Genomic DNA, 26,599 nt, shown 5'->3' on the forward strand with positions numbered 1-26,599 from the left:
GTTTATAAGATGCTAATATGTACTGCACTGCTCATCTATCTCTTCATACCATGTTGAAATTTAACCTAGAAAAACATTTGCAACCTCCTGCTTTCTAATTTGTTGAAGATTCCTTATATAAAATGTCTTAAGCCTAAGATATGGCTTTTGCCATTTTCCAATTTTATCACCAGTGATAATGGTGGATGTAGTGAAAATACATCTACAGTTTCTGCTAATAATAAAAATAATTTTAGTAATAATGCAGTAACATACAACTACATAAAGCCATTGCAGTATCTCATTTAAAACAACAATCTTACCAAAAATTACTATTTCCATTTATGGTTGATAAAACTTCAGTAACTTTCCCTAAGGCTGCATAGTATTAAGTGCCAGAAAATGTGGATGTAGAACTGCTAACTTCAGCAAGTAATTTAACCTCTATGACCTGGGTTTTCTATTCTAGAAAATAATGATCTACTTTAGTCACAATGTTTCTAGGAAAATGTTTCTGAAATGTATAAGCTACTCTATATTATTAATATAGAAAAATAGTACCAGTGCACTAGAGATACCATTTCTTCATCACATTAACTTTAGAAAACAGCCTGGCCTGGAGTTACTATACTTCATAAGTGCATATGACCTGTCTAGGAGTCAAACAGATTCACCCATTTGAGAATTTGCCATAATATACAGAGAGAAAATTCACACCAGTCATTAGTGGTAGATCACTATAATGAACATTAAGAACTAAGAATAATATTGAACAATTACATTGTGCTTACTCTGTGCCAGGCACCTCCTGTGTAAAGGAAGTACACAGAGTTTTAAGAACTTATCCAAGGTAGGAACACTTAAACAAGGGTGACGCCAGGATTTGAATCCCAGCATTGTTTCGCCAGAGCTGGGATTGAACCATGCCACCACACAACTTGTACAGGTCAGGATCCTCTGCCTGCACCTGTCTGCTTTCCTCAAGGCTCTTTATCTTTATACCTTGGATTGTGGGTGCCTCTCAGAAATCCCTCTTGTGGTGTAACTTAGTTGAAGGTAGTTCTCTGTAACTTGGAACCAAAGGAGTCTTTCTAATGACTAACATGTAAAGTAGATTTCCTATTTGCCTTTTCCAATTTAAATGATACATATATATATATAAAGTCATTCATAATTATTTCACTTTCTAATATTTTCAGTCTACCCAGAAAAATCATTTCTTTCCCCTGAAAATGATCTTAAAATATTTTTATTCAACTGGCTTTCCTAGAATATCTACTATGCTTGATATTCTACATATCTATACATATTTTCTCAAGCCATACAAACCCTAAAGGATTTGAATCACTTTACTATGGATAAATACATCTGATAACTTAAATTATTAATCCCTAACCCCTTCTACTCTATTTTTTAAAAAATACAAAACAATGGGCAAAGTAATATACCTCTTCTTTCTAGCATTACCTTCACCCACCTTGCCCCCTAAATCACATGTGTTCTCAGAACACTTTTTGTGGTATTTCCTCCTCCTTCTTCTTGATTTTCAGAGGATAAAACTTTAAGAGTACTAACCTCTATCAGGTTGAAGAACTTAGCTAAAGAAAACTGTTAAGTCTATACTAGGCCCAAATCTATTTTTAAATGTTGGTGTGAGAGTGATCTTCTCAACCCCACACAGCAAGAAGTAGTTTCCATTTTTAAAACAAAACTTCTCTTAGGAAAGAAATTCTTTGATGGATTTCTTTTCCCTTATAATTATCAATCAGATTGGAAGGAAACACACCAGAATTATCTGAATCAGGAAGTCCTGAAGTCCTTCTATTTAGAATACACAAAAACTAACAAAAAACTTCAGGAGAGGCCACTTTCTCAGAATATCTTTCTATAACTGACAAACACCAGCAAATCCTAAGGTCTCACACTGTTGAAAGTCAATGGAATTTAAAATAATTGCAATAACCAGCCATAAGAAAAAGTCATCTGTAAAACTCTTCCAGATGACCTCTAAGAGATGGTGTGAAATCCAGCTTTCTACTAATAATCCTAGGAAGTCACACTCCAGTGGGCCTTGAATCTGTGAATCTGAAGTAGTTAAGTAAGAAATCTAAATTGGAAAATAACAAACTCTGACTTTGTTTTACTTTATCAATATTGTTAAGGGAATGATGTAATTGTTTGGGGCCTTTTGCAAAGACATTCCATGTCACTTCAGTTTTAATACCAGGCTGGAGCCTGCCTTGTCTGCCAGCATAAGCCAGATAAACACAGACCTGTAGTCTTTCTATTCATCTCAGGATAGTTACTCAGAAAGATTCTGGAAAATATGCCTATTATGAACTAAACATTTCACTTTTCATTTTATCCATGTGCCAGAAGTCCATTCCTTGGATAAACACTTTACAAACTGACACTCTAAAAGTCACTAAACATGATAAAGTATGTGTGCATCAGTTCAGGACTGATTAAATATTTTCTCTCCCATGACAAATGAACAGTTACATACTATATGAAACGATTGGAACCAAACATTCCTTTTCTTTCTTTCTTTTTTCCCTTTATTTTACATGAAAGATTAATTTTCCATTTCAACTCATTTGTTATGCAATCTTGGCTTTGGTAAAATAGCACTCAAGTAATTTTATATGAAGAAATAGTATTTACTTTTTAAAATGTGTGATTTAAAGTTCTTTCCCAAATGTGCTTTCTTCTACTACTATTTCTTGCCTTTTTTTACTGGTTGTTTCCAATTGCCTTTGCTGTTATTTAATGTGAAATGGCGAGGCAGTAAGAGGGGGAAAGGAAAAGCTACTGCATACTCTTTAAGAATGTTTTAAAAATGTTCTGAGATACATTTAGTATATTTTAAAATGGTAGTCAGATCTTCATCACATCATAATGGCAAAATAAAGCACATTGATTCTGTAAGCAGGTCTGTGTTAATTGCTTCTCTAGTCAACAAATTCACTATAGTCTTACATATGATACAAGATTAGTTACCCCTAAACTTTTTATTTGTCTTTACCACAGTTAAAAAGATTTCCATTCGGAAGCATGTTTTATGCAAAAATCTTACTTATATACAAACGTCTTTGAAATAAATAGTCAAATAGCTAGGAAAAGTCACAGACTGGAGAAAAATGAGACTGTCCCTTTAAAATAGTAAAGGCAGTACTTAAAACTACTTTTTATTCTATTACTCACAAAAGGCTTATCAAGTATTATACTTTTCTTGGTCTGTTTTTTCCTTTACCCAGAAAGTCATCTAAATTAACTGACAAGAGTAAGTTACTTAATGTAATATAGTATAATTCAAATTTTATTTTTAGTTATTTCTATCTCTTACTGATGCCATGATTAATTAAATCACAGGAACTAATGAATGAAACAAAACAAAGTATTTCTAAACTCTGCACTTTAGTTCCTGGGTCAATTTCACCATAAAATATGGATTTTATCTGTGGAAATGAAAGAACAGAACAGAAGAAAATATTTTAAGAAAATTTTAAAGTTATCCATAACTTACAAAGTGTTAAGGGCTTAGAAGCATGGTTCTAATGAGTTTTATAAGTCTTAGTCTATAACTTTTAAAATTTAAATGTTAAGGAATGGCCTTTAGACAAATCTAGAGATTCTAGATTCTCTGCTTGTAACACGTACACTAGGTAGTTCTGTGGAAAAATAAAAACAATCATCTCGGGTCTGGCGATGCTTTTCCACCCTGAAGAAAGCAGAGTATGCTAATTAATAAAGTAAAAGCAGAAGCTGAACACACACATGCAGTGGGGTGTCACCAACCTTAACAACCTTCTGCTGAAATCCATTTTTTAATACAATATGATAGTTTCGCCTGCCCAGTGAAATCATCGGAAGATGAGAATATTTTCATCCAATTTGTTTTTGGGTTTTGGGCATGTTTCAAGACCCGTCTGCTCAATTGCCTCCCTTTCTGGGAGAATTAAAGAGTTTCATCAAACTATTTTTTCAAGGGCAACATACTTTCGTTTATGTGAAAGAGGAGTTCCAAGTCCCACTTCTCACATTAAAAGCAAAAATGCATAAATATACAGATACGGTTAATATATAAAACTATTACTCTAATACGAAAAAGATCTGATTTTTAAAATGGTAACCATAGTTTCTTTTGATTATTTTTATTTAGTTATGAAATCATAAAATGATCTGATAAACACAATGTTCTACTCTAAAAAGGAATTATAATCACTGTCTTGATAAAAGTTCAGTTTACCCATTTTAAATGGCTTAAGTGCCAGGTTTTTTAAGTCCCAGAACAGAGACAAAATGTGCACAATTCCTTTAAAAGCAAGCTGGTAACTTTTATTTGCAGTTTTACAGTTATAAAACATTCTCACATAAATATGCTTTTTTTAGTAAAGACGATGTATGGATCAGATGACAATTTAATCAAGCTTCTTATACTTGAAGAAAATCTACATATTCAAAGAACAAGGCTTTGTCATTATATTTCGAATTCCTACAGCAACCCCAGAGGGTGGCAGGAAGGCTGAAGTCATACCCCTTCTCCTAACGAGGAAGCTAAGGCCTGGCCTTCCTGTGGCTGATCCAACTGCACTTGTGGAGGGCGGAGGCGGCCAAGAGGCAGTGCCTTGGCCCTCTCCGCCGCCCCAGCTTGCCTCTTTCACAGTGACCCTGGGGAGTATATGGAAGGCTAAACTGCCTCAGAATCTTTTGGAAGCTTCTCATTTGGAATTGAAAAGGCAGCTCAGTCATTTTACGACCTGCAATTGATTCCTAAGCCACACGCTAGTCTGTGAGTGACTTAACCATTTCTAAAAATGAAAATGCATAAATGTGTCACCAATTTGCCACTGGGTCTCTTGCCACAAGGTGCCAGGTAAAAGTAAAGTGTTTTGAGCTATAATAAGAATCCCTGAGATAAAAAATTGAACCTACAAGAAAACTTCCTTGAATTAGGATGCTCTCATTTTATTCATGCAACTGGAACCTCCCTGTGTATATTTTCTGCCTCATGGTCAAAGGACTAATACAAAGATAGAAGAGAATCAGCTTTGGAAAGTGCTGACCAAGAGCAGAATAAGTTTGCTTATGTATCTTCATACTTACAAAATGGATTTAAGGTGGCTTACATTAATGTAATATGTAGACTATAAAAAAATAATAAAACTAAAATGAAGGGGAAGCAGATATAGCCTAAGTAATTGAGCACCTGCTTCCCATGTACGAGGTCCTGAGTTTGATACCTGGTACCTCCTAAAAACAAAAACAAACAAGTGAAAAAACCAATTCTCATTGGGGAGCAGATGTAGCTCAGTGGTTGAGTGCCTGCTTCCCTTGTACAAGGTCCTGGGGTCAACCCCTGGTACCTCCCTCCCCCCCACCCAGAAAAAACCAAGACCCTAAAATGAGGGCTATAAGATTCTGGGGAAACTTGGCTGCTTGCATATTCCTTGCTCTCACCTCTCTCAGGGCCTTGCCAGGCAACTCGATTACTTAGAGATCAATAGAGAGTGAGTGTGGATGCATCCATATTTAATTTTAAACTTTCGAGTGGGGAAGGGTAAAGGGATATGTGTTCTAGTCAAGGGACTGCATAAAAGTCTGGGGCGTTGAGTTCCAGAGTTGACACAGGTAAAGGGCACACCTGGTGGTCCATGTTGTGGGCAGGGGGTTATGGTGGGTAGTATATAAAATGGCCCGAACATTCTGGAATTGGGGTCAAAGTCCAACATTTCCTCAACTGTGAGGGGACCCAGCAGACTGCGAGTGAAACCTCTCAGCTCTCCAGGAAGGAGCTACACAGCCTGCTTACACAGGCCTAGGGGCAAGCAAGTGATTCAGCCCGTGCTGGCTGCTCTTGAGAATATCTGCCGTCAGTGAATGAGTGAGTGAGGGAGGAGGGCAAACCTATGAAATAAGTTACAGTTAAACTTAGGAAATTCAAGAAGGTAGCCCAAAGGAACAATGTGAATAAAAGACAAAGTTCCTGATAATAAAAGAACATGATTTCCAAAATATTCGAGGATGGAATCAAAATGAAAATATAAATGGCATGGAGGAGTCAGTCTATCTAATATTCACTAAGTAAGCATACCAAAAAGGGAAAAAGAAAAAGATGAAGGTGAAAAATGATCAGATCAATTATAAAAGAAAATACATTAAATACATTAAACTAACATAAAGCATGACTGAACTTACATACCAAAAGGGCTCAAAAAGTACTGTTTAAAATGGCCCCAAACGTAGTGCTGACATGCTCCCTGGACTTCCTAAGTGCAAGGAAGCAGTGATGTGCCTTCTGGGAAAATACATGTGCTAGACCAGCTTCACTCAGACCCGAGTTATGGTGCTGTTGGCCGGGAGGTCAGTGTTACTGAGTCAACACTATACATTAAACAAGGTGTCTTTAAACAGAAATACACATAAAAAGATTATGTATTAATCAGATGACAAAACATTGTGACCAGGGCTTGCAGGAACCTAAAGTTGTATTTCCCCTAGGAGCAATTGCTGAGTATTTCCTAACTCAATGTTCGTAGTGACTATAGAACATAACTCCACAAATAATGAGTACATTTTAACTTTTATCAAAATCTACTTCTGATTTACCTTAACCTAATTCCAGTGAAACACAGAAACGTTACTCCCAGAGAAACTTAACTTCATTCCTCTCTTCTCCCTTTTCTGTACCACCACTGTTACACATATAATGTCTATGTATGTCATCAATGCAACAACACATTGTTGTAATTATTACTTTATATAATCTGTCTTTTAATGAAGCTAGGAGAAGGATAGAGTTCACATTTATAGCATTTATTATAGTAACCTTATTTACTATTTCTGATTCTCTTCATTTCCTCCCATAGATTCAAGTTACCATTCTTATATCATTTCCTTATTCCAATACTGTTTTGTTCACATCCATGAACTCTGCACTGTTATTGTCAAATATATTACATTTCTATGTTATAAGTCCATCAATGCAACTATGTTTATTTATAATTATATAGATTATATATAACATAAATATACATTATATATATTGTTTTATACAATTACCCTTTAACTCAAGAGAAGAAAGGGAAAGAAATAGGCAATTTTATAGTCTTTCTAATTATCTACACAATTACCTTCATTGGTTCTCTTTGGGGTTTTTTCATGAGGACTCATATTATTGTCTGGTATCACCTGCTTTCAGCCTTCCTTTAGCACTCCTTGTAAGGCACTTCCACTAGCAACTAATTCTCTCAGCTTTTATCTGGATTTTATTTTGCTTTCATTGTTGACAGTTTTGCTGGATTATAAGGGTCTTAGTTGAAAGTTTTTTTGCTTTCAGCACTTTGACTATGTCCCCCACTGCCTTCTGGTCCCCAGTGTTTCTGATAAGTCAGCTGTCAATATTATTGGGGTTCACTTGTATGTGATGAGTCATAATTCTCTTGCTCTTTTCAGGAGTTTTTCTTTTTCTTTGGCTTTCAGTATTTTCACTATGATGTGTCTCTTTGCGTTTAAACTCTTTGGATTTTGTTGACTTTCTCAGATGTATAGGTTAATATTTTTCACAAAATTTGGTGAGTTTTCAGCCATTATTTCTTTGAATTTTTTTCTGCCATTTGTCTCTCTTCTCCTGGTATTCCTATTATGCATTGTTGGTGCACTAAATGATATCCCCCCTTTCTCTAAGGCTCTGTTAATTTTTCTTCAATCTTTTCAAGTTCTATTTTCTTCAGAGGATACAGTCTCTATTCATCTATCCTCAGGTTCACCGATTCTTTTTTCTGCCACCTCAAATCAATTGCTGGGCCCCTCTAGTGATTTTTTCCTCATTTTAGTCATTGTACTTATTAAGGCCAGAATTTCTTTTCAGTTCTTTTAATAGTTTCTATTTCTTTAATTATATTCCATATTTTATGAGATATTGTCATCAAATTAATTCTTTAGAAATGGATTCCTTTAGTTCTTTGTACATATTTAGAATGACTGCTTTGACATTTTTATCTACTATGCCCAAAATCTGGGTCCCTTTTTTTTTTTTCCTGGCCCATATAACTTTTTTTTCTATATAGTAAACTGTATTTATGGAGAAGTATTAGACTGCATAAGAGTTACAATGAAAGCATAGGGCATTCCCATATATGCCACCTCTTCCCCTCTTGCATTTTCCCTTATTAATAACATCTCACATCAGTGTGATATATGTGTTACAATTGATGAACAAGTATTGAAGCATTGCTACTAACCAAGGTCTACAGCTTACTTTATGGTTTACACTTTTCATTCTATAGTTTCATAGGATTTGACAAAATGTATAATGACCTGTATTCGTCATTGTAATATCATACAGCACAATTCCTAAATTCCTAAAATTGCCTTATGTTCTACCTATTCTTTTCTCTCCCTCCCCACAGACCCTCTGGTAACCACTATCTTTAAGCTACAACAGTAGTAAGTTACAACAATAGCTCTACTTTGGTCCATGGTTGTATTCCCCCATTTATGTTTGTTCATTCCCTAATCTTGAGGATTTGGTGATGCCCACTATATCAGTCAGCCAAAGGGGTACTGATTCAAAGTACTAGAAATCTGTTGGCTTAATAAAGGATATTTATTTGGGGTAAAAGCATACACTTATAAGGCCCTGAAGAGTTCAACTCAAGGTAACTTTTCTCACCAAAGTCTGTTGCCATATGTTGAAGCAAGATGGCAGTGACATCTGTGAGGGTTCAGCCTTCCTCTTTCCTCTTACAGCTCTGTGGGGCCAGCTTCTTCTGATCTCAGCTGTAGGCTGGAGGGCTCATTTCTTTCCAGGCCTTCTTAGCTGCTCAGTGCTCTAGTCTCTTCAGCTGTGAACCATTAGGCAAATGGCTCATTTCTCTCTAGGTCCCTAGGATCAAGTTCTCTCCCCTGCTGTGTCTATGCAGCTCTTTCTATTGCCATGTATCTTCTTCAGTATATCTCCTTTATTTAGTGTCCACTTATACAGGTCACAAATGGGGTGGGGACTCAAACTGAGTTGCCCTAATGACTTGGTTGAATCAAAGGCCTAATCGCAACATAATTTAGTCAGAGGTATCTCAGCTGAATCTAATACAATCAAAGGTTATCATGCCCAGAGGAACAGACCAGTTTACAAACATAATCAAGATCTCGCTTTGGAATTCATAAATAATATCAAGCTGCCACACCTGCCCTGCCTCAGATTGAGAGTGGTGTTAGATCTGATGGGGAAAATGGAAGGAACTTGTTGCTTGCAATTGTAGATACTCTCTGCTTTTTGCAATGGGGTTGTCCATCATCATCATTTTGTTAGTTGTCTTGGGCAAGTTCAATGAACTGGAGGGTAGGTTTTGGCTGTCACTCTGCTGAGATTCAGGGCTTAAACAGCATATGAACAGAGCAAAGATTTAAGTCTCTAGGACATATATTTAATGGGTATAGTGCTAATTGTGGGTTCAAATGAAAGGGGTAGTAGAATTGTGTGTAGGGAAATTAGGAATCTATAACTCTGTCACATTGGGAAAATTGATTATACTATATTCCAAGGTAAGGTCCACTGACAGGATGCTCATTTCGTGGGGCTGTGTGGGGTGGTGTGCCTTGCCTATCGTGTTCAGTTGTCTCAAGAGCCCCCAGGAGCACCCGTTTCAATTTTGTTTACTGTGGCAGTTAGTGAGAGCTGCCTGACACGTGCATAATTGTAATCTCTGAAATGCCCCCCTGACTCACTTTGAAATCTTTTAGCAATAAAAACTCTTTTGTATTTAACATTTCCCCTTTTGGTCAAGGTCTTTTTCCAAAGGAATCACTGGATGGTATTTGGTGTTAATCCCTCAATGCCAGGGAGGCTCATCCCAGTGAGTCACGTCCCAAGCTGGGGGGAAGGTAGTGAGTTTGTTTGCTGAGTTTGCTTAGAGAAAGACCACATTAGGGCAACAAGGAGGTTTTAAGGAGGTAACTCTTAGGCAATATTTATTTTTAGGCGAAATTTCAATTTCCCAAGAATAAGGTTCTTAAGTACAAACATTAATATCTTAGGCTTGGCATATTGGTCTGTTTTCTTTTATTAGGCACTGTTTATGTACTCTAGAGATTCCTGTCACTCTGTTTGAGAATGTAGCAGGATTCCCCAATATGGAAATTTAATATTTTGCTGGTTATTGTGAGATAACACTCCATGACCAAATGAACACATTCCTATTCCACAGAGGCATCCCCCAGTTGCACCCTTCCCCACACACCCCTCATCACCAAAATCCTGCACCAGTGGCCCTCTCCTACATAGATAACAAAAGAACACTCCCACAATTATTTTTTATTCTTAACCACAGTCCACATCCTCTCTAGAGTTCACGTGTTCCTTCCTCCAGCCCTCCCCCCAGCTCTCCATGGATGGCCCAACACATCCCCACAAACCTGCTCCCACTAACACTCCAGCACCATCAACATCATCATAACATGGGTCCCTCTGAAAGCAATTTCTGTTGCCTGGTTTCTTTACTGTGTTTGGGTCACACATTCCTATTTCTGCATCTTTCATTTTTTGTTGTTGGAAACTAGACATTTCAGATAATACATTGTATCAACTTTTGATACCAATTCTTCTCCTTTTCTCCCCATCTTGGGACTTGTTGTTATTGTTATTTATTTGTTTAATGACTAGGCTGAACTCCTACAGATGTCTATATACACTGCATTGTGCAGCCTCTGATGTCCCTGCTCTAAATTTTTTTCTTTTTCTTTTTTGTTTTTTCCTGTTAGCCTATCTTGTCACCCCTGGGTCAACATAAGCCACTTACTGAGAGTTAGGCTTAAGCCTCTTTGGTCAGTTATATTTTCATCCTTTATCACTGAATGCATGTGTAGCTTGAAAGCTGTTATCAGAGTTAAGGAATTTAAATTCTTGCCCATGTTTTGCCCGAGAGGGTGCAGCCTTGGTCATGCACACACTCTTCCAGACTGCCAGGGATGTGTGTGATTTTATTTTTAAGCCTAGCATCCTAGATGCTGCTCCTGGATCTTAGTAGCTTCTTGTTCAATCAGTGGTTGGTCAGAGGTTGTGCTGAGTAATGCCAGTGAGACTTTACCCTGTGTTGATGGGTCTGTATGTGGCTTGGGAATATTTTTAAGTTTGGACCACATGTTGGTCTAATTGCTCCTCAGTGGGTACAGCAGAGACCCCCAGGGTTGACTCTGATACCAGAAGAGTTCTTCATAGCTGTCTCCTTCCCTTGTTCTCTTGGTTAAACTTCTGATTATTCTGCCCTTTTGTCCTTTGCTATTTATATTATGGAACTACAAGTGCCCTCTTAATTGCTCTCCACTAAGACCTCCATTGTTTTTTTTTTTGTTGTTGTTGTTGTTGTTTTTTAATATGCATCGCCCTCTTCTACCCCCGTATACTGCAGACAGTAAGCTTGTAGAAAGTTGGCTGGAGAGCAGCAATGTTTCCTAGAGCACAGACACCATTTTGGGAATGCACACCCTAGCACAAGGAGGAATTAGACATAAAAGAACTGAATTCTTGGCTCAAATCACATGGAATGGAGAATGGAGAATCTTCCATTGTTTTTGGCAATGCCCTTAGGCACAGAATTCTTAAAGCTCTTTTTCCTCTGGCAGTACTGCAGAGCTCTATCTCTTTAAGGCCTATCTGGCTTGTCTCTGCCCTAGGCAGGTCCTCTGTATCACTAGAGCCACAGCTAAAGGCAGGCATGGTAGTCCAATTCTGGAGTGACACCTCTGCTCTACAGGCAGGAGATGGGGGCAGAGTAACCCCTAGTTTGCTTTGCTTGCCCCTCCTGGCATGAAACCTCTGCCTCAATAGTGAGCTAGGACAGAAGTGATTGGAGTCCAACAGTCTTAGTTTGTGCACCTGCAGTAGGGCTTATGCCCTGAGTGGGTATTTTAGTTTACTTTGCTGCTGAAAGCCTTTACCATAAAATGGGTTGGCTTTAACAGAGAAATTTGTGAGCTTACAAGCTTACAGTTTCGAAGCTGAGAAAAATGTCCAAATCAAGGCATCATCAGGTGACGCTTTCTTTCTGAAGACCAGCTGCTGGTGATCCTGGATTCCTCTGTCATGCCCTACATGGTAAGGCACATGGCAGCATCAGCTGGTCTTCCCTTCTCTTCCACATTTCCTTGCTTTCAGCATCTTGATTCCATGGCTTTCTCTCTCTGTCTGAATTTCATTCTTTTACAAAGGGCTCCAGTAAGAGGATTAAGACCTACTCTGAATGGGGTGGGTCACATCTTAAGTTAAGGTCCTACTCACCAAAAGACCCTACTTTCAATGGGTCCATACCCACAGGGATGGATTCACTTTAAGAACATACTGTTCTGTGGTACATACAGCTTCAAACCACCACAGTGGGGCTAGGGGCAAGAAGGGAGCCCAGTTCTCTCTGTTGCACTGGCCTAGAACAGAGCCTCAGCTGCAAGGAGGAGAGGGGATGACTGACGCTGGAGGCCTGTCCCACCCAAGGTGAAACTGGGGCCCCAGACTGGGAGCTGGGGAAACTGGAGCCCACATCCTCTTGACTGATGTCAGACTGGATTAGAACTCCTGCGGTGAGGGCAGGGTTGAGAAGGATTGGGTTGTGGGTCAAATGTCACATATTCTCATTGTTCTTACCGAGCTCTAGTAGGTTTTCTTGAATGAGCGATTCTCCATTTGCTCTTCCCATTAACGACAATTTCTAGAAATCGTAAATGATTGTTTTTTATATATATATATAATTTTCTGCATTTAAATTGTTGTTTGTTGAGAGTTCATTCTAGAAGCCAATCTCCTAAATTCAGGTATTTTGATGAATAAAAGAGAAGGGAATTTTGAAAAACCCCTATGAGACAGGTTTTCTACTTAGATATTTAACTCTTTTAATTTACTTATTGTGAACTGATGACCACCACTTACCAAGTAAGCATTGTTTCTCTTATTTCACAGATAAGGATTTGAATTTGAAAGCTGAGGCAAATGCTTGGAGCCACAGCACCAGCAGGTTTGGCAGGCACAGGAATATCCATCTGATACCAAGTTCTGTGCCCCAGAACCATACCTGCCCTCCAATACAAGAATCAGTGGAAAGAGGAGAACAAGAAAATGAGCCAATAAATGCATGGTGTGAGTCTGCAGTCTGACTCTGGTCTCTATTACCACCAAACTCTGATCATCACAAAACTGTGAAAACAATAAAGCAATGACCACTTACTGTTTTCTTACTAAGTACTAAGCATCTTGAAGGACCATCTCATTCTCACCTACAAAGTAACTATTGCTAGTCTGGGGTTGAGAGAGATCACGGGGGTCCAAGGTCACAGAGGCATCACACATGAGGCAGGGCTCAGAATCAGAAACCCATGGGGCTAGGATGACATGGCTTTTCTGCATGGAAGTACTATCTACTGTTACCCAAGTTAGGTATAACTGCTGAGAAAATGGTAACGCGTTTTTTCTTAGGAGAAATGTTTCATATAAACCACTACTCTTATTTTTACTTTTGAATTTGAGTTAACTGTTTAATTATGAAATATGACTCTTGTTAGCAATTTTGCCATTTGCCAGTATTTTCTGCATGCAACTAGCAGAAATTTCTGTTTGCAATAACTTATCATCTTGGTCTCATTTTTTTCTTTTCATAGAAAAACTGGTCAATTATGTTTACTAATTTGCCCAGGACAATATTTTATATCAAATCAATAAATATAAAATATGAGACTATCTCTGTTTACGGAATATAAAGTATATTGTACAATAGAATACTGGTAAAGAACTTAATCAAAATTTTCCTCAAGAGTAATCAGATTTCTCTTTCGAGAGAAGGGAGAGGAAGAGAAAATTGAAGAGGAGAAGCAAGGAGATTTCTGAGTTATTATTCTAAGCTCACCCAGATTGCAAATTTCTGCCCTGACACTAAAAGGATATCCAAGGGAAGCTGGCACTTCCAATCTATAAAATGGTGTAGCCACTGTGGAAAGTGGTTTGAGTGGTTCCTCAAAAAGTTAAATATATAATTACCGCATAATCCAGCAATTCCACTCTTCGGTATACACTCAAAGGAAATGAAAGCAGGGACTTGAATAGTATTTGTGCACTGATGTTCATTGCAGCCTTAATCACAATACATAAAGGTGGACACCAACCAAGCCCATCAAGAGATGAATGAAAGACAGTATGGGGTAAAATACACCCAATGGAATATTATTCAGCCATAAAAGGAATGACATTCTAATAAATGCTACAATATGGATGAATCTGCAAAATAGTATGCTGAGATATTAAGCAAGGCACATAAGGACAGATAGTGTGTGAGTCCTCTTACATGAAATATCCAGAATAAGCAAACTCATAGAGACAGAGGTTAGCAGGGGCTGGGTGGGGGTCAGAGGGTGTTATTGCTTAAGAAGTACAGAGTTTCAATTAGAAATAATTAAAAGTTTTGGTAAGGGATGTAGGTGATGGGAGCTCAACATTGTGAATATACTAAATGCCAGTGAAATGTACATATAAAAATGGTTAAAATGGATAATTTTATATATAAATATGTTGCCACATGTAAAAATGGAGGTAATAATTGCTGTCTTGAAATGAAAATAGTAAGAACTAGACATAAATTCTGAGAAGAAATATTAAAGAAAAGTAGTTTCTCACCATTTATGAGTCTCTGTCAGTGAATTTTCCTCTGCCTCTTGGTCAATTTTAGCTGAAAGTGCAAAAGAACAGGATATATTAAATAGAAGTTATTCTATTCCAAGCAAAATATAATCTAAATAATATAAAATTTACTTTAAGTTAAATTAATTTTAGGGAGTATGGAGAATCTTGGTATTGATAAGCATCTGCTAACAAGTGAAAAATCTAATGCACTCCAGCCAGAAGTTTATTTTAAATCTTTGACTGTAACAGATGATAGAAAATATTATATTAAACTTTCATTAAGCTAATATTATATTGACACAAATAAGATATATTATATAACCAGTCAAGCTTCTTAGATCCTAAGTAATTTCTTTAAATCAGACACATTAATTGGAGAAACCAAAACACTAGCAAATTTCATGTTTACATAGAACGTGTTTGTCAAGGATTTAACTCCAATTATTTGGTGAAAATAATTGTCCAACTAAAGGTTCAAAAACCAAGTCAAAAAGTTAACAAGAAATGCCATGTAACCTTCTTCACTTATATGGTAAGAATTTTGAACTCTTTTCAATAGTGCTCTCTACACCATACCACAGTTGAACAGATTCAAAGATTATTTCTACAGAGGTACAAGATAAAATACTAATGTTTTCTACTAATGGAAAGGGGGAGGTTATAGTATAGCCATTTATTTGCACTACTCTCTGTCTAAAGATAAAGAATGGTAGCCAGACACAAACCAAAAGATCAAATTTGGGAAGGGGATTGCACTAGTACTTTCAAGTTGTTTAAAATAACATAGGAATTCCATCACATAAAATAAGTATGTGATGTGAGTTTCAAACTTTTTTACCAGTTATCGTCCTGGCAATTCATTTAATACTCCACATACAAATATGTTTCACACAAATGTTTCAAAAATATTCTTCATGCATGGGAAACGGACTTTGGCCCAGTGGTTAGGGCGTCCGTCTACCATATGGGAGGTCCGCGGTTCAAACCCCGGGCCTCCTTGACCCGTGTGGAGCTGGCCCACGTGCAGTGCTGATGCGCGCAAGGAGTGCCATGCCACGCAAGGGTGTCCCCCGCGTGGGGGAGCCCCACGCGCAAGGAGTGCGCCCATGAGGAAAGCCGCCCAGCGTGAAAAGAAAGAGCAGCCTGCCCAGGAATGGCGCCGCCCACACTTCCCGTGCCGCTGACGACAACAGAAGCAGACAAAGAAACAAGACGCAGCAAATAGACACCAAGAACAGACAACCAGGGGAGGGGGGGGAATTAAATAAATAAATAAATCTTTAAAAAAAAAAAAAATTCTTCATGCAATGATGTCTGTTATTTTAGTATATGAGATTTTTAAAGACTATTATTTGTGATGCACTAAAATGATTTCATATCCCACTAATCGTTTATGACCAACAGTTAGAAAAACACTGAGCTACAGGACAAAAAGAAAAAAAAAATAAAAAAATTCCCAAGACTAGTGAAAGAAAAGAAGTTGTCTTCTTTTTTATAATCATTCCCCTTTGAGTCACATTTGTGGCCATTTGGAGAAATTAGAAGACAAAGTGGAGCAAGGCAGACCGTTTATAAAAAATTGGAACTGTGCACAAATAAAACCCACTGTCCCTTGGGAATTGTCCAAGTGTTTCTGTTACTACTTAAAATACAACAGTTCATCTTGGACTGGTTAATGTTTTACAACCTCAAGACAGTGTTTTCAAAGAGTCTGTACAGTATCTGCACCGTCAAACTGAGTGTCCTGCTGCCACTCTTGGCCAGGATTGCCAGAACTTAACAGGATCGTTTGAGCTGGCAGCAGAGGGAGGTTTTCTGTTTTCCCTTTCCCTTTTAGTACTTTAGGTTGTTTACATAAACTGGCAGGTTCAATTGTTTGTTTGCCATATTAAAAAAATAGAATAAACGTACCATGATTTTACTTTGAAAAGACTCAACATGAACATGTGGTCTTATAAAGATCTGCTCTGGGCTGCCCAGCTAAAAATGATTTGCTTCCAGAAGCAATTTTTAGAACCAAATAAAGTTTGTTTAAGAGAACACAAAAAAGCACCACAATTCATACCATTTTCAGTAAGGACAGTCTTATAATTACCCTAATATGTCTCTATTTTTTTCTTTGTAAAATAGAAATTCAGACTGAGATTGGAAGAATTTCTAGACTATTTTAGAAGAATGAAGTAAATGACAACTTTAAAACACACTGGGTTGAGATGCCAGAGATCTGGGTTCTCTTCCTGATTCTGCCACTAAAATGAGCTCTGTGACCTTCAGCAAATAAATCAATCCTTTAACACAGAATACCTAGAATAAAGCTTCCAATAATTAGCAAGAACTAACTACATCTTATTTTCCTTTTAAATTGTTGGATGAGAAGCTCTTACAATTCTTAAAGCTATATAATGCATGGTTTAAAGTTTAATCAAAATAGCCAACTGCTATTTTATTATGTTTCAATGTTATATGCAAAAAAAGAAAGCACCCGGTTACAGGTTTTCCAAAAGCATATACCTCTAAATTGTGATAAAAAGAATGAAGTGAGGGAAACGGACTTTGGCCCAGTGGTTAGGGCGTCCGTCTACCACATGGGAGGTCCGCGGTTCAAGCCCCGGGGCCTCCTTGACCCGTGTGGAGCTGGCCCATGCGCAGTGCTGATGCCCGCAAGAAGTGCCGTGCCACACAGGGGTGTCCCCCGCGTAGGGGAGCCCCACGCGCAAGGAGTGCACCCATAAGGAGAGCCGCCCAGCGCGAAGGAGGGAGCAGCCTGCCGAGGAATGGCGCCGCCCACACTTCCCGTGCCGCTGACGACAACAGAAGTGGACTAAGAAACAAGACGCAGCAAAAAGACACAGAAAACAGACAACCGGGGGAGGGGAGGGGAATTAAATAAATAAAAATAAATCTTTAAAAAAAAAACAAAAAAAAAACTGCTTTAAAAAAAAAAAAGAATGAAGTGAGCCTCACTTGTTCACGATGATTCCTTTTGATGTGCACTAACATAGCTCTTGCTTCATTTTATGAGTGAGTTTGGCTGAAAAAACACTTTAATCCATGTGGCAGAAGAATGGCTCTTACTAAAGGAACAAAACAAAACAAACCCTCTTCTCAAGCCCAATAGCCATACTGCAATCATAAAACCAAACTGGAGTAGCAGAGAATATTAGAAAAATGCTATATTATCCATTATGTTTAAATGATTTTGAAGCTAAGTGGATCTGTGTATTCAAATTATAATCGGCTCTGATCAACAAAGAAGAGATCAAAGAAACTGCCTTAGTGACATGTTTCGATCCTTGATATAGAGTCAACCATTCAAGGAACTGGACAGGTTTTCATTGTACAGCAATCTTAGGGAAAAAAAACTCCTAAAAAGCTGGGGTGCAACAGAATCACTGGGGACGTGGGGACACTATCTTCCAATATGTTGTTTGTATAATATGCACCACCACCTTTTTATCGTCACAGTTCTTTGAAACAAAGTTATGATGTTAACCTAGTGACAAATGCTGGATTTGGTTGTTTTTGCTAAAACCCTGATTCAAAAGCTGCCTTTGTTAGTGAGGATGATTTTACCAAACTGAAGTAAAACTTCATTCAATTATGAAAATTAAGATACTTTTTAGAAATAAAATAACTCTGACATTCATTTAGGGAGTATCCAAGCTAGCACAGTCAATGACCAGACTCTTAGACTGACTGTATTTCCAGTTTGAAGAACAACTTGGACAGGTCATGTGCCACCAGTTTATATGTACAGGCACATGTCAAGCTTAGCTTTGCTGAAGGTGACAGAGAACATAAAAGTTTTCTGTATGCAATATAAACATTGTATTGTTAATTATTTTATTTGCTGGTCTATTTTTCTTCAGAAATACAAAAATTAGTTCTAATGACATAGACAGGTTTATGAAAAACTATGAAAGTCAATGCTACTTTTGGCATTTGGTTTATATATACTTACAAACTATTTTCAACGAAGTTTACAATAAAGTATGCTAAATGAATTACATAAGGAAAAGATATAAAATAGTCCAGTTTTTCTAGTACGAGTAAGATGAATTTTCCCTTTTTCCAGTATACAGTTCATTTCTTTTTTTGGTATAAATAATGATGGGCAACTTTTATTCAGTTCTGATAAAGATAACCATAGGAAAGCTGGAAAGCTTTTAAAACAAACAAGTACAAGACTTGGTTTGGCACTATATTTGTTATGTCCCAGAGACGTAAATCTTCGGTCTACTCATATGCCAGTTGAACCCTGAATCTCAGCAGAGTTGTAACATCTGCTCTCCAGGTCATTGGACTTGCCCAGGACAACCAACAAAAGGATGAGGAGGAACAATGCCCATTCCAGGAAGTGGACAGTGTCTGCAACTGCAAGCAAGACTGTTCCATCCCTCTGCCACACGGGATCTAAGCCCCCTCTCAATCGGAGACAGGGTGGGCATCATCATCCCCAAATCCTCAAGACTGAGGAATTAACACACATAAGGGGGGGATGCAGCTACGGACTAAAGTAGACATGATTGTTCTAGCAATGGGCTGTGTCATTGATATCAAGGCAGTGGCCACCAGAGGTTCTGAGGCGGGGAGAGGGAAGAATAGGTACAAGATGGGGGTATTTTGGAGACACTGGAATTGTCCTGAATGACCTTGCAATGACGGGTACAGGTCATTATACATTTTGTCAACACCTATAACATTGTGTGGGGCAAAGTGTAAACGATAATGTTCACTGTAGTCCTTGGCTAGTACAATGCTTCAATATGTGTTCATCTATTGTAACAAATACACCACACTAATGAAAGATGTTTTACTGTGGGAAGGTATGGGAAGGGGAGGGCATGGGGTATATGGGGATTTCCTATATTACTTGATGTAACATTTATGAAATATAAAGCTTCATAAAAAATAAAATAAATATATATATTTTTAAAAAGACTTGGTTTATAGTTTTCTTCAAGTTGTTGTCATCAAATCACTTGAGACTCCGTATGCCACGGCCTTCCAAGAGGGCTTACTCATCATCCACTGAGGCATTTATAGGACTCCCGCTCTACTTATCGCACAAGGGCTATCCTCGACTCAGATCTCTGGGAGCAAGCACCTTTCCTACACACCTGCATGTCCTCTGCCAGGTGCTCTTACCACTGGGACTGTCATTTACAAACCCTACCAGGGCCAGTGTTTGGAGTTAGAACATAGATTTTAGAGTCTCACAGACCTCAGTTTAAATTCTAGTTTTTCAACTAAGTTGTGCTTAGTGATTTTAATAACTATGGTCCTCAATTTCTTCAATATTAAAACGCTAATAATTTTTCATTGAGTTGTCTGATGAGTAAGTAAGATCATGTCTAAAGTGCCTGGTGTGTAGTAATTCTCCTCCTACCTTCCTCTCCTCTATACACCCCCATTACTATGAAAGGGATGTGGAGTCACTTCTAAAAATGTCAAAACAAATAGTATAGAAGCACCGTTTACTTCCTTATTTATTTATTTTCTTTTAAATGTTATGTTCAAAAAATATAAGGTCCCCATATGACCCCACCCCACCCACCCCACCCCTCCCACATCAACAACCTCTTCTATCATTGTGTCACATCCACTGCACGTGGCTAATACATTCTGGAGCACCACTGCACCACATGGACAGTGGTCCACACTGTAGTTTACACTCTCCCCCAGTCCACCCAGTGGGCCACGGCAGGACACAAAACGTCCAGCATCCGTCCCTGCAGCACCACCTAGGACAACTCCACATCCTGAAAATGCCCCCACACCATATCTCTTCTTCCATCTTCCTACCATCAGCAGCATCTGTGGCCACCCTCTCCACATCACTACTACAATTTCTTCCCTTACTAATCACAATAGTTCCCCAGCAGAACACCAGTAAGTCCACTCTAATCCATACTCTATTCCTCCATCCTGCGACCTGGGATGGTTATGTCCAGTTCCCCTCTACATCAAGAGGGGGCTTAGATGCCACATGGATGATGGATGCAATTCTCCTGCTTGCAGCTGTAGGCACTCTTGGCTCCCTGGTATGGTGGCTGACCCTCTTCACCTTCCTGTCAGCTGGCCAGGGTTAAGTCCAAGAAACCAGAGGGTAGGAGCTGCAAGTCTGCTGAGGTCCTACCTCCTTTTTAATATATGCTTTGCTAAAATAAAGGTGCCTCTTTGTAACAAACAGGGAAATTATGGATGAAGAGATCTCAGGGTAGACACAAATATCTTTGCAAAATCAGGGAAAGACAGTTAAAATATATTCAATAGCTTTTCTTTCTACTTAATTTGTATGTGTACTTGTTTTATTAGGTCTATAATAGACACAATGCTTACAATTGGAAGCTAACAACTTTTCACTCTCTCTCTTAGGAACAGTAAATGAAACTGCTATACGGGAGAAAACAGGGCTTTTGGTAAATTTAGAGAGAGCCTACTGAAATCTAAAAGATAAAATTATTTTGTAAAAAAATTGGCAATGCTCCTCTAAAGCACACCTTTTTATTCTAAACATACTATGTGTAACCATTCACATCTAGAAGCTGTTTGAGGTCCATTGCCAAGAAAATGTTCTGAGGTTAAGTATACTGAAAACAATGTGAGAAGTTGAATAGAGTGAGAATCAAGATGTGAGATAAAAAACAATCAATTCTTTACTGGTAAAGGAGGGAAGGAACAGAATGATATAGTTTAAGAAAGAGCTAGTTTGTGAAGTGGTTTGCAACAATTTCCAGGAACTGTTATTAATTCACTTTTTTTTGGTCTTTATTTTTATAATGTTACATTAAAAAAATAGGAGGTCCCCATATACCCCCCAGCCCCTTACCCCACTCCTCCCACCATAACAGCAACTTCTTCCATCATCATGAGACATTCACTGCACTTGGTGAATACATCTCTGAGCACCGCTGCACCTCATGGTCAATGGTCCACACCACAGCCCACGCTCTCCCACAGTCCATCCAGTGGGCCATGGGAGGATATACAATGTCCGGTAACTGTCCCCGCAGCACCACCCAGGATAACTCAAGTCCCCAAAATGCCCCCATATCACATCTCTTCCTCCCACTCCCTACCCCCAGCAGCCACCATGGCCACTTTCTCCACACCAATGCCACATTTTCTTCGATTACTAATCACAATAGTTCATGAATAGAATATCAGTAAGTCCACTCTAATCCATACTCTATTCACTTTTATAGACCTAGAACTTTAGAGAAAAAATGGACCTTAGAGAAGTTCATCAGTCAACTGTTGCCCTTGGGGGGCAAACTGGGCCCTCGCTATTGAGGACAGCCCTACAGTGGTGGTGTCTTTTCCCTCCCCCTGATAACAGGAGCTAGTGAGCTGCAGTCTGAGGCAGAGAAAGCCTGTGGTTGAAACCATATAATAAAAATATTGAGCTTTTTAGGGTGCAGCCTTTATTGATTGATTTGGTTAGTTTTCTTTCCATCTATTATTTATTTGAGAGTTTGGGCATAAGATTACCTTTACTTTAGGTTGACGCTACTGAGCAGACCATTGGCCTGGTCAGTCCTACGTCACTGAACAAGCAACTAGTTAAAAGCAGTGCTTTCATGGCTCTGTTACAACCCTTTAGCATTTGGTGGTGTCTTCTCCAACAGCACTACTATTTCCTCTCTATCTGTCTCCATAAAATATTTCCTGGTGGTTGTTGTCCTACTAAGTTACTCTTCTGACCCAGTGATTAGTGTCTGCAGTCGTTGTTTGGCTCCAGACTCTTTTGCATTGTGGAATATTTTGGCTGAACGTGTTCCAAATGGCCGGGAGTAAGCAGAGGCACGGAACGGACGCCCCCTTGGCTCTGGAGCTTTCATAAGGGAATACCGCGTAGTCCCAGGTAATTGGAGACAGAGTTGCTTTTGAGTAATATCAGATGGAAGGCGCCTTAGAACCCTTTCATCTGCTTGTCTAGGCTCTAAATCTTTTTGTTATTTTTCCTTTTATTTAAAGTGTTAACTAGTTTTTGTTTATAATTAGCCATGAATGTGCACTTCAGCTGCTTTTAAGTGCAGCCAGTATGGGTTATTTTTTAGACAGATGTAGTGCCTTTCTTCTGAGTCATTTAAAGTAGCCATTTAATTGTAGATATACTGCTTTAGTTTTGAGACACTGCTCCTTCTGACAATGAACTAAATGTCAAGTAAATTTAGGTGCTTCACACACAGGCTAGATAGGGTATGAATATTAGAATTTCTTTCCCTAGATAGAAAAAAAATTTCTAAGCCCCAATGCATTCCCTCCTTGATGCTACAAATATTCTTAGGACAATAAAACAAATGTTTCGGAATACTCCTGAGAGAAGAAAGCCAATATCTATGAAGTCTAAAATTACAACCGAGCCTGTGCAATAATTCACAGCTACCTTTTAATACTGGCATAAAAATATATACCATTTGTGTTCCTAGAAATATAGGTGCATATAAACATAACATATATGTGCTTGTTATTAAAAAAATCAAGCACAATCACATAATAGTAAATGATACATAGTTCAAAAATGTGATACATGTAGCTTCTGGTCAAACCTAAGATACAGGAAAGCTATGAGCTGTTATCACCTAGTATGATGTACTTATTAATGTGATCCTTAGTTAAATTCCTTTTAAAACTTTTCTTTGTAAATCCAAAGTGGAGAATACATGGGAAAACACAATCATGCATAAACTTTACATTCTGTACAGGGTACAGTGTAAAGGAGCTATTGATTTCCAACTGGAAAATTATTTACTCCTTCTAATTTCTCATACCAAATCATACTGAGAAGGTATATCTTACTCCGTATTTAGGCTAAGCACGTTTCCCATGGACTCTCACTAATGCACCATGAAAACAGGCATACCCAGGACCAATTCATTTCCTTTTCTTTACCAAGCACCAACTATATACTGAAGAAGACAATTAAGGCTTCTCACCAACTAAGTTCAAGTTTAACTTAAATTAGGAGACTCCAGACAAAACAAAAATTATCTATGAACCTTTAACAGAAATTCTGCAAATGCATGTTTTAAGAGAGATTTCAATATTAAATGGCATACAAACTAATTGTAATTTGGGTATCTGATATATCAAAACATAAAGCTGCTGAAAATAAAATACAACTAATGCAAACTATAGATTGTAGTTAAAAGTAATATTTTAATGTTCTTTCATCAACTGTAGCAAAGTTATCACTCCAATTCTAAATTTCAATAACAGGGGGGTATAAAGGGTATGAGATTTTTCTTTTGGGGGTAATGATTATGTTCTGAAATAATCTGTGGTGATGAATCCACAACTTTGTGATTATTCTGAGAGCCATTGATTGAATACTCTGGATGGACGGTATGGTATGTGAATATATTTCAATAAACCTACTTAATTTTTTAAAAACTGCTTGAAATAAAAATCTCTCTCCTGATGTGACTTTCTTCTGTAACATTACATGCTAAAATAATGCCTGAATCCATTTCAATCCTGGAAACAATGGCACATAATTGAATGCTACAATCCTTCAACCTTTGAGTGTCTGGTATGTTTCAGATACTTTGTTAACATTCATAAACTTATAACAACTATAAATTATGATAGATAATTTTATATAACCTTTGCCTTCAAGAATATGATCATCTAGATGGGGAGAAAGATGCATAAATAATCACACAGCCTCGTAAACATTACAGAGGTATTTCTAATGTTCATAGGGATAATGTTTATATTACTATTCTAATTCTTTACATACATTAACTCACAATAATATAACACTAAAAGAAAGTGAGATGATTGTATTATGTACACCAGTAAACACATGATCTTAACCTGAAATCTGTTTCCTGTGGGTGTGTGAACCCATTCCAAATATGACCTTTTCAAGATGCTATTTGTAGTCAAGGTGTAGCCAACTACATCAGGGAAGGTCTTAATCCATATTACTGAAGGCCTTAGTTACAAAGAGAAAAAAACAGAAGTCACAGAAAGCCACAGAACAGAACCAGAAGCTGAAAGTCAGAGGAAAGCAGAGGAGGAAGATCAGCATGTGATGGAAGGCAGAAAAGCAAGACAAGGACTCCCATGAACTGAGGCAAGCTAGCCCAAGAATGCTGCTGATTTGGGGGAGAAAGCATTGATTTGCTGCGGCGGCTTGCTCGGTCGGTAGAGGTGGGGTCTGGCTGCGGACGAGGGGTCGGTCCCGCTTGGGACGAGGGGTCGGTCCGGCAGCAGACGAGGGGTCGGTCTCACAGGGGTTGCGCGGTTCGGCTGACGGGGTCGCCCGGAGAAGCCGGCGACGAAGGGGTCGCCCGGAGAAGCAGGCGACGAACTGGGGACAAGGGAGGCCAGGCCCTTGTTGGGGGCTCTCAGGACTGGAGGGCGCACGGCAGAAGAACTACCGCGGAGACAAGGTAAACACGCAAGTCCACTTTACTGAGGGAGAGGCAACAGTTTTATAGGGGCTGGGGAAGGCTGATTGGTCGAAGCCCTGCCCTGTTCTGATTGGTTGCCGGCGAAAGGTCAGTGGGCGGTACTGGACGGGGGAGGGGTGGCGGTTAGGGATTGGCTGTCGCTGTTGCTGGGGGAAGAGGCAGGGTTTAGGGATTGGTGGCTGCTGTTGCTGGGGTGGAGGGCAGACTTGAGTTTCCTGCCCACGCCTGGCTGTTGCTGCTGTGGGGGGGGGGGGGGGGGGAAAGGGCAGACTGGATTTTTCCGCCCACGCCTGGCTGTTGCTGCTGTCGGGGGAGGGGAAAAGGGCAGACTGGAATTTTCCGCCCTGCGCCTGCGCAGGGAGAAGGAAGAAGGGTGCCGCCCCACAGGCATCGTGTGGCGCCATCCGGGAGGAGGGGCGGCCGCGGAAGCATGGCTGCCGAGAAGGGGAGACCTGAGGGCACTCTGCGCCCATGCCGAGCTTCCTTCAGGGGTGGCGGTGAGTCCGACCAGCCACCCTATTATGGGGGCAGCGGCTTGGCCTGCCGCGGCCGCTCCCCAGCCAGGCCAGCAAACCACACTTCAGCCCGAGGGGTGACCGCAATTTGCCAACACCTTTATTTCAGACGTCTAGCCTCTGAAACCATGAGCTCATAAATTCTTGCTCTTTAAGTCAACCCCACTGTGTGGTTTTGTCAAAACAGCCTGGCAAACCAAGACAGGAAGTCACTATTATTATTCCCATTTGACAATGAGGAAATTAGCAGTTAGACAAGTAGCCCAAGATACTGGAACTATTGAGTGAAGGAGACAGGATTCAAAGTCATGCCGTTGGACTCCAAAGTCATACTTTCTAGTCAATTAATCACAGTTAATTGAAAGCTTCATGTGTCAACTGAGGGAGAAGTCAGTAAAGAAAAGGCAATGGCAACACATTTGAGTTCAGATTAAAATGAGGAATAGGACTTTGTTAGGTGAAAAAGGGGGTAGAGACTGAATAGGTCATCAAAACAACAATTAGCAGGAAGAAAAGGTACAGAAGATTAAAAGTGTAAGGAAGACTATAAAGGAAAAGAGATGGGAAATAGGAAAGATAGCAAGAAATCCAGGCATATAGGTAGGTATGGGGTCATGTTTTAACAAGCAAAGCAAAGGAGATTGAACTCCATTTTAAACCAGTGGAAAGAGACTTCTACTTCTCAGTAACAAGGACAAAATCAACTAGAAAACTGGATAAAATATATTGCATAACAGGCATAACAGGAATCTGACCTCTGAAAGAAGATAAACTACTTGAGCCTTAAAATCTCTCTGGATTTCAGGCTGAAGGCAATTTCCAGAATGTGGGCCCTGGAACAGAGAACCCAAATAAGCTAACTAGTCTTACTAAATTTAGGAATTAGAGACAGGAGGTTCAGGAGGCTGAGGGGACTGAACTTGTGGGGCAGAATTCCAGAGAGGAAGTAGCCTTATAGAAAAGAGGGTTAGAAATCTGCATTGAAGTCCCTTCGAAGTTTTTCTGAGTATTAGGCCAAA

General features: G+C 39.0%; 1 protein-coding gene across 1 annotated transcript in view; it reads right to left on the bottom strand.

Moving 5' to 3' along the window:
- Positions 1-26,599, bottom strand: part of FMN2 (formin 2) — a 399,341-nt gene that overhangs the window by 65,938 nt on the left and 306,804 nt on the right. The window contains 1 exon segment of the mRNA XM_058309485.2: positions 14,633-14,684. Within this exon segment, the coding sequence (XP_058165468.1) occupies positions 14,633-14,684 (52 nt within the window).

This window comes from Dasypus novemcinctus, chromosome 13 (assembly GCF_030445035.2).
Source record: "Dasypus novemcinctus isolate mDasNov1 chromosome 13, mDasNov1.1.hap2, whole genome shotgun sequence".
In the NCBI taxonomy this organism is placed as follows: domain Eukaryota; kingdom Metazoa; phylum Chordata; class Mammalia; order Cingulata; family Dasypodidae; genus Dasypus; species Dasypus novemcinctus.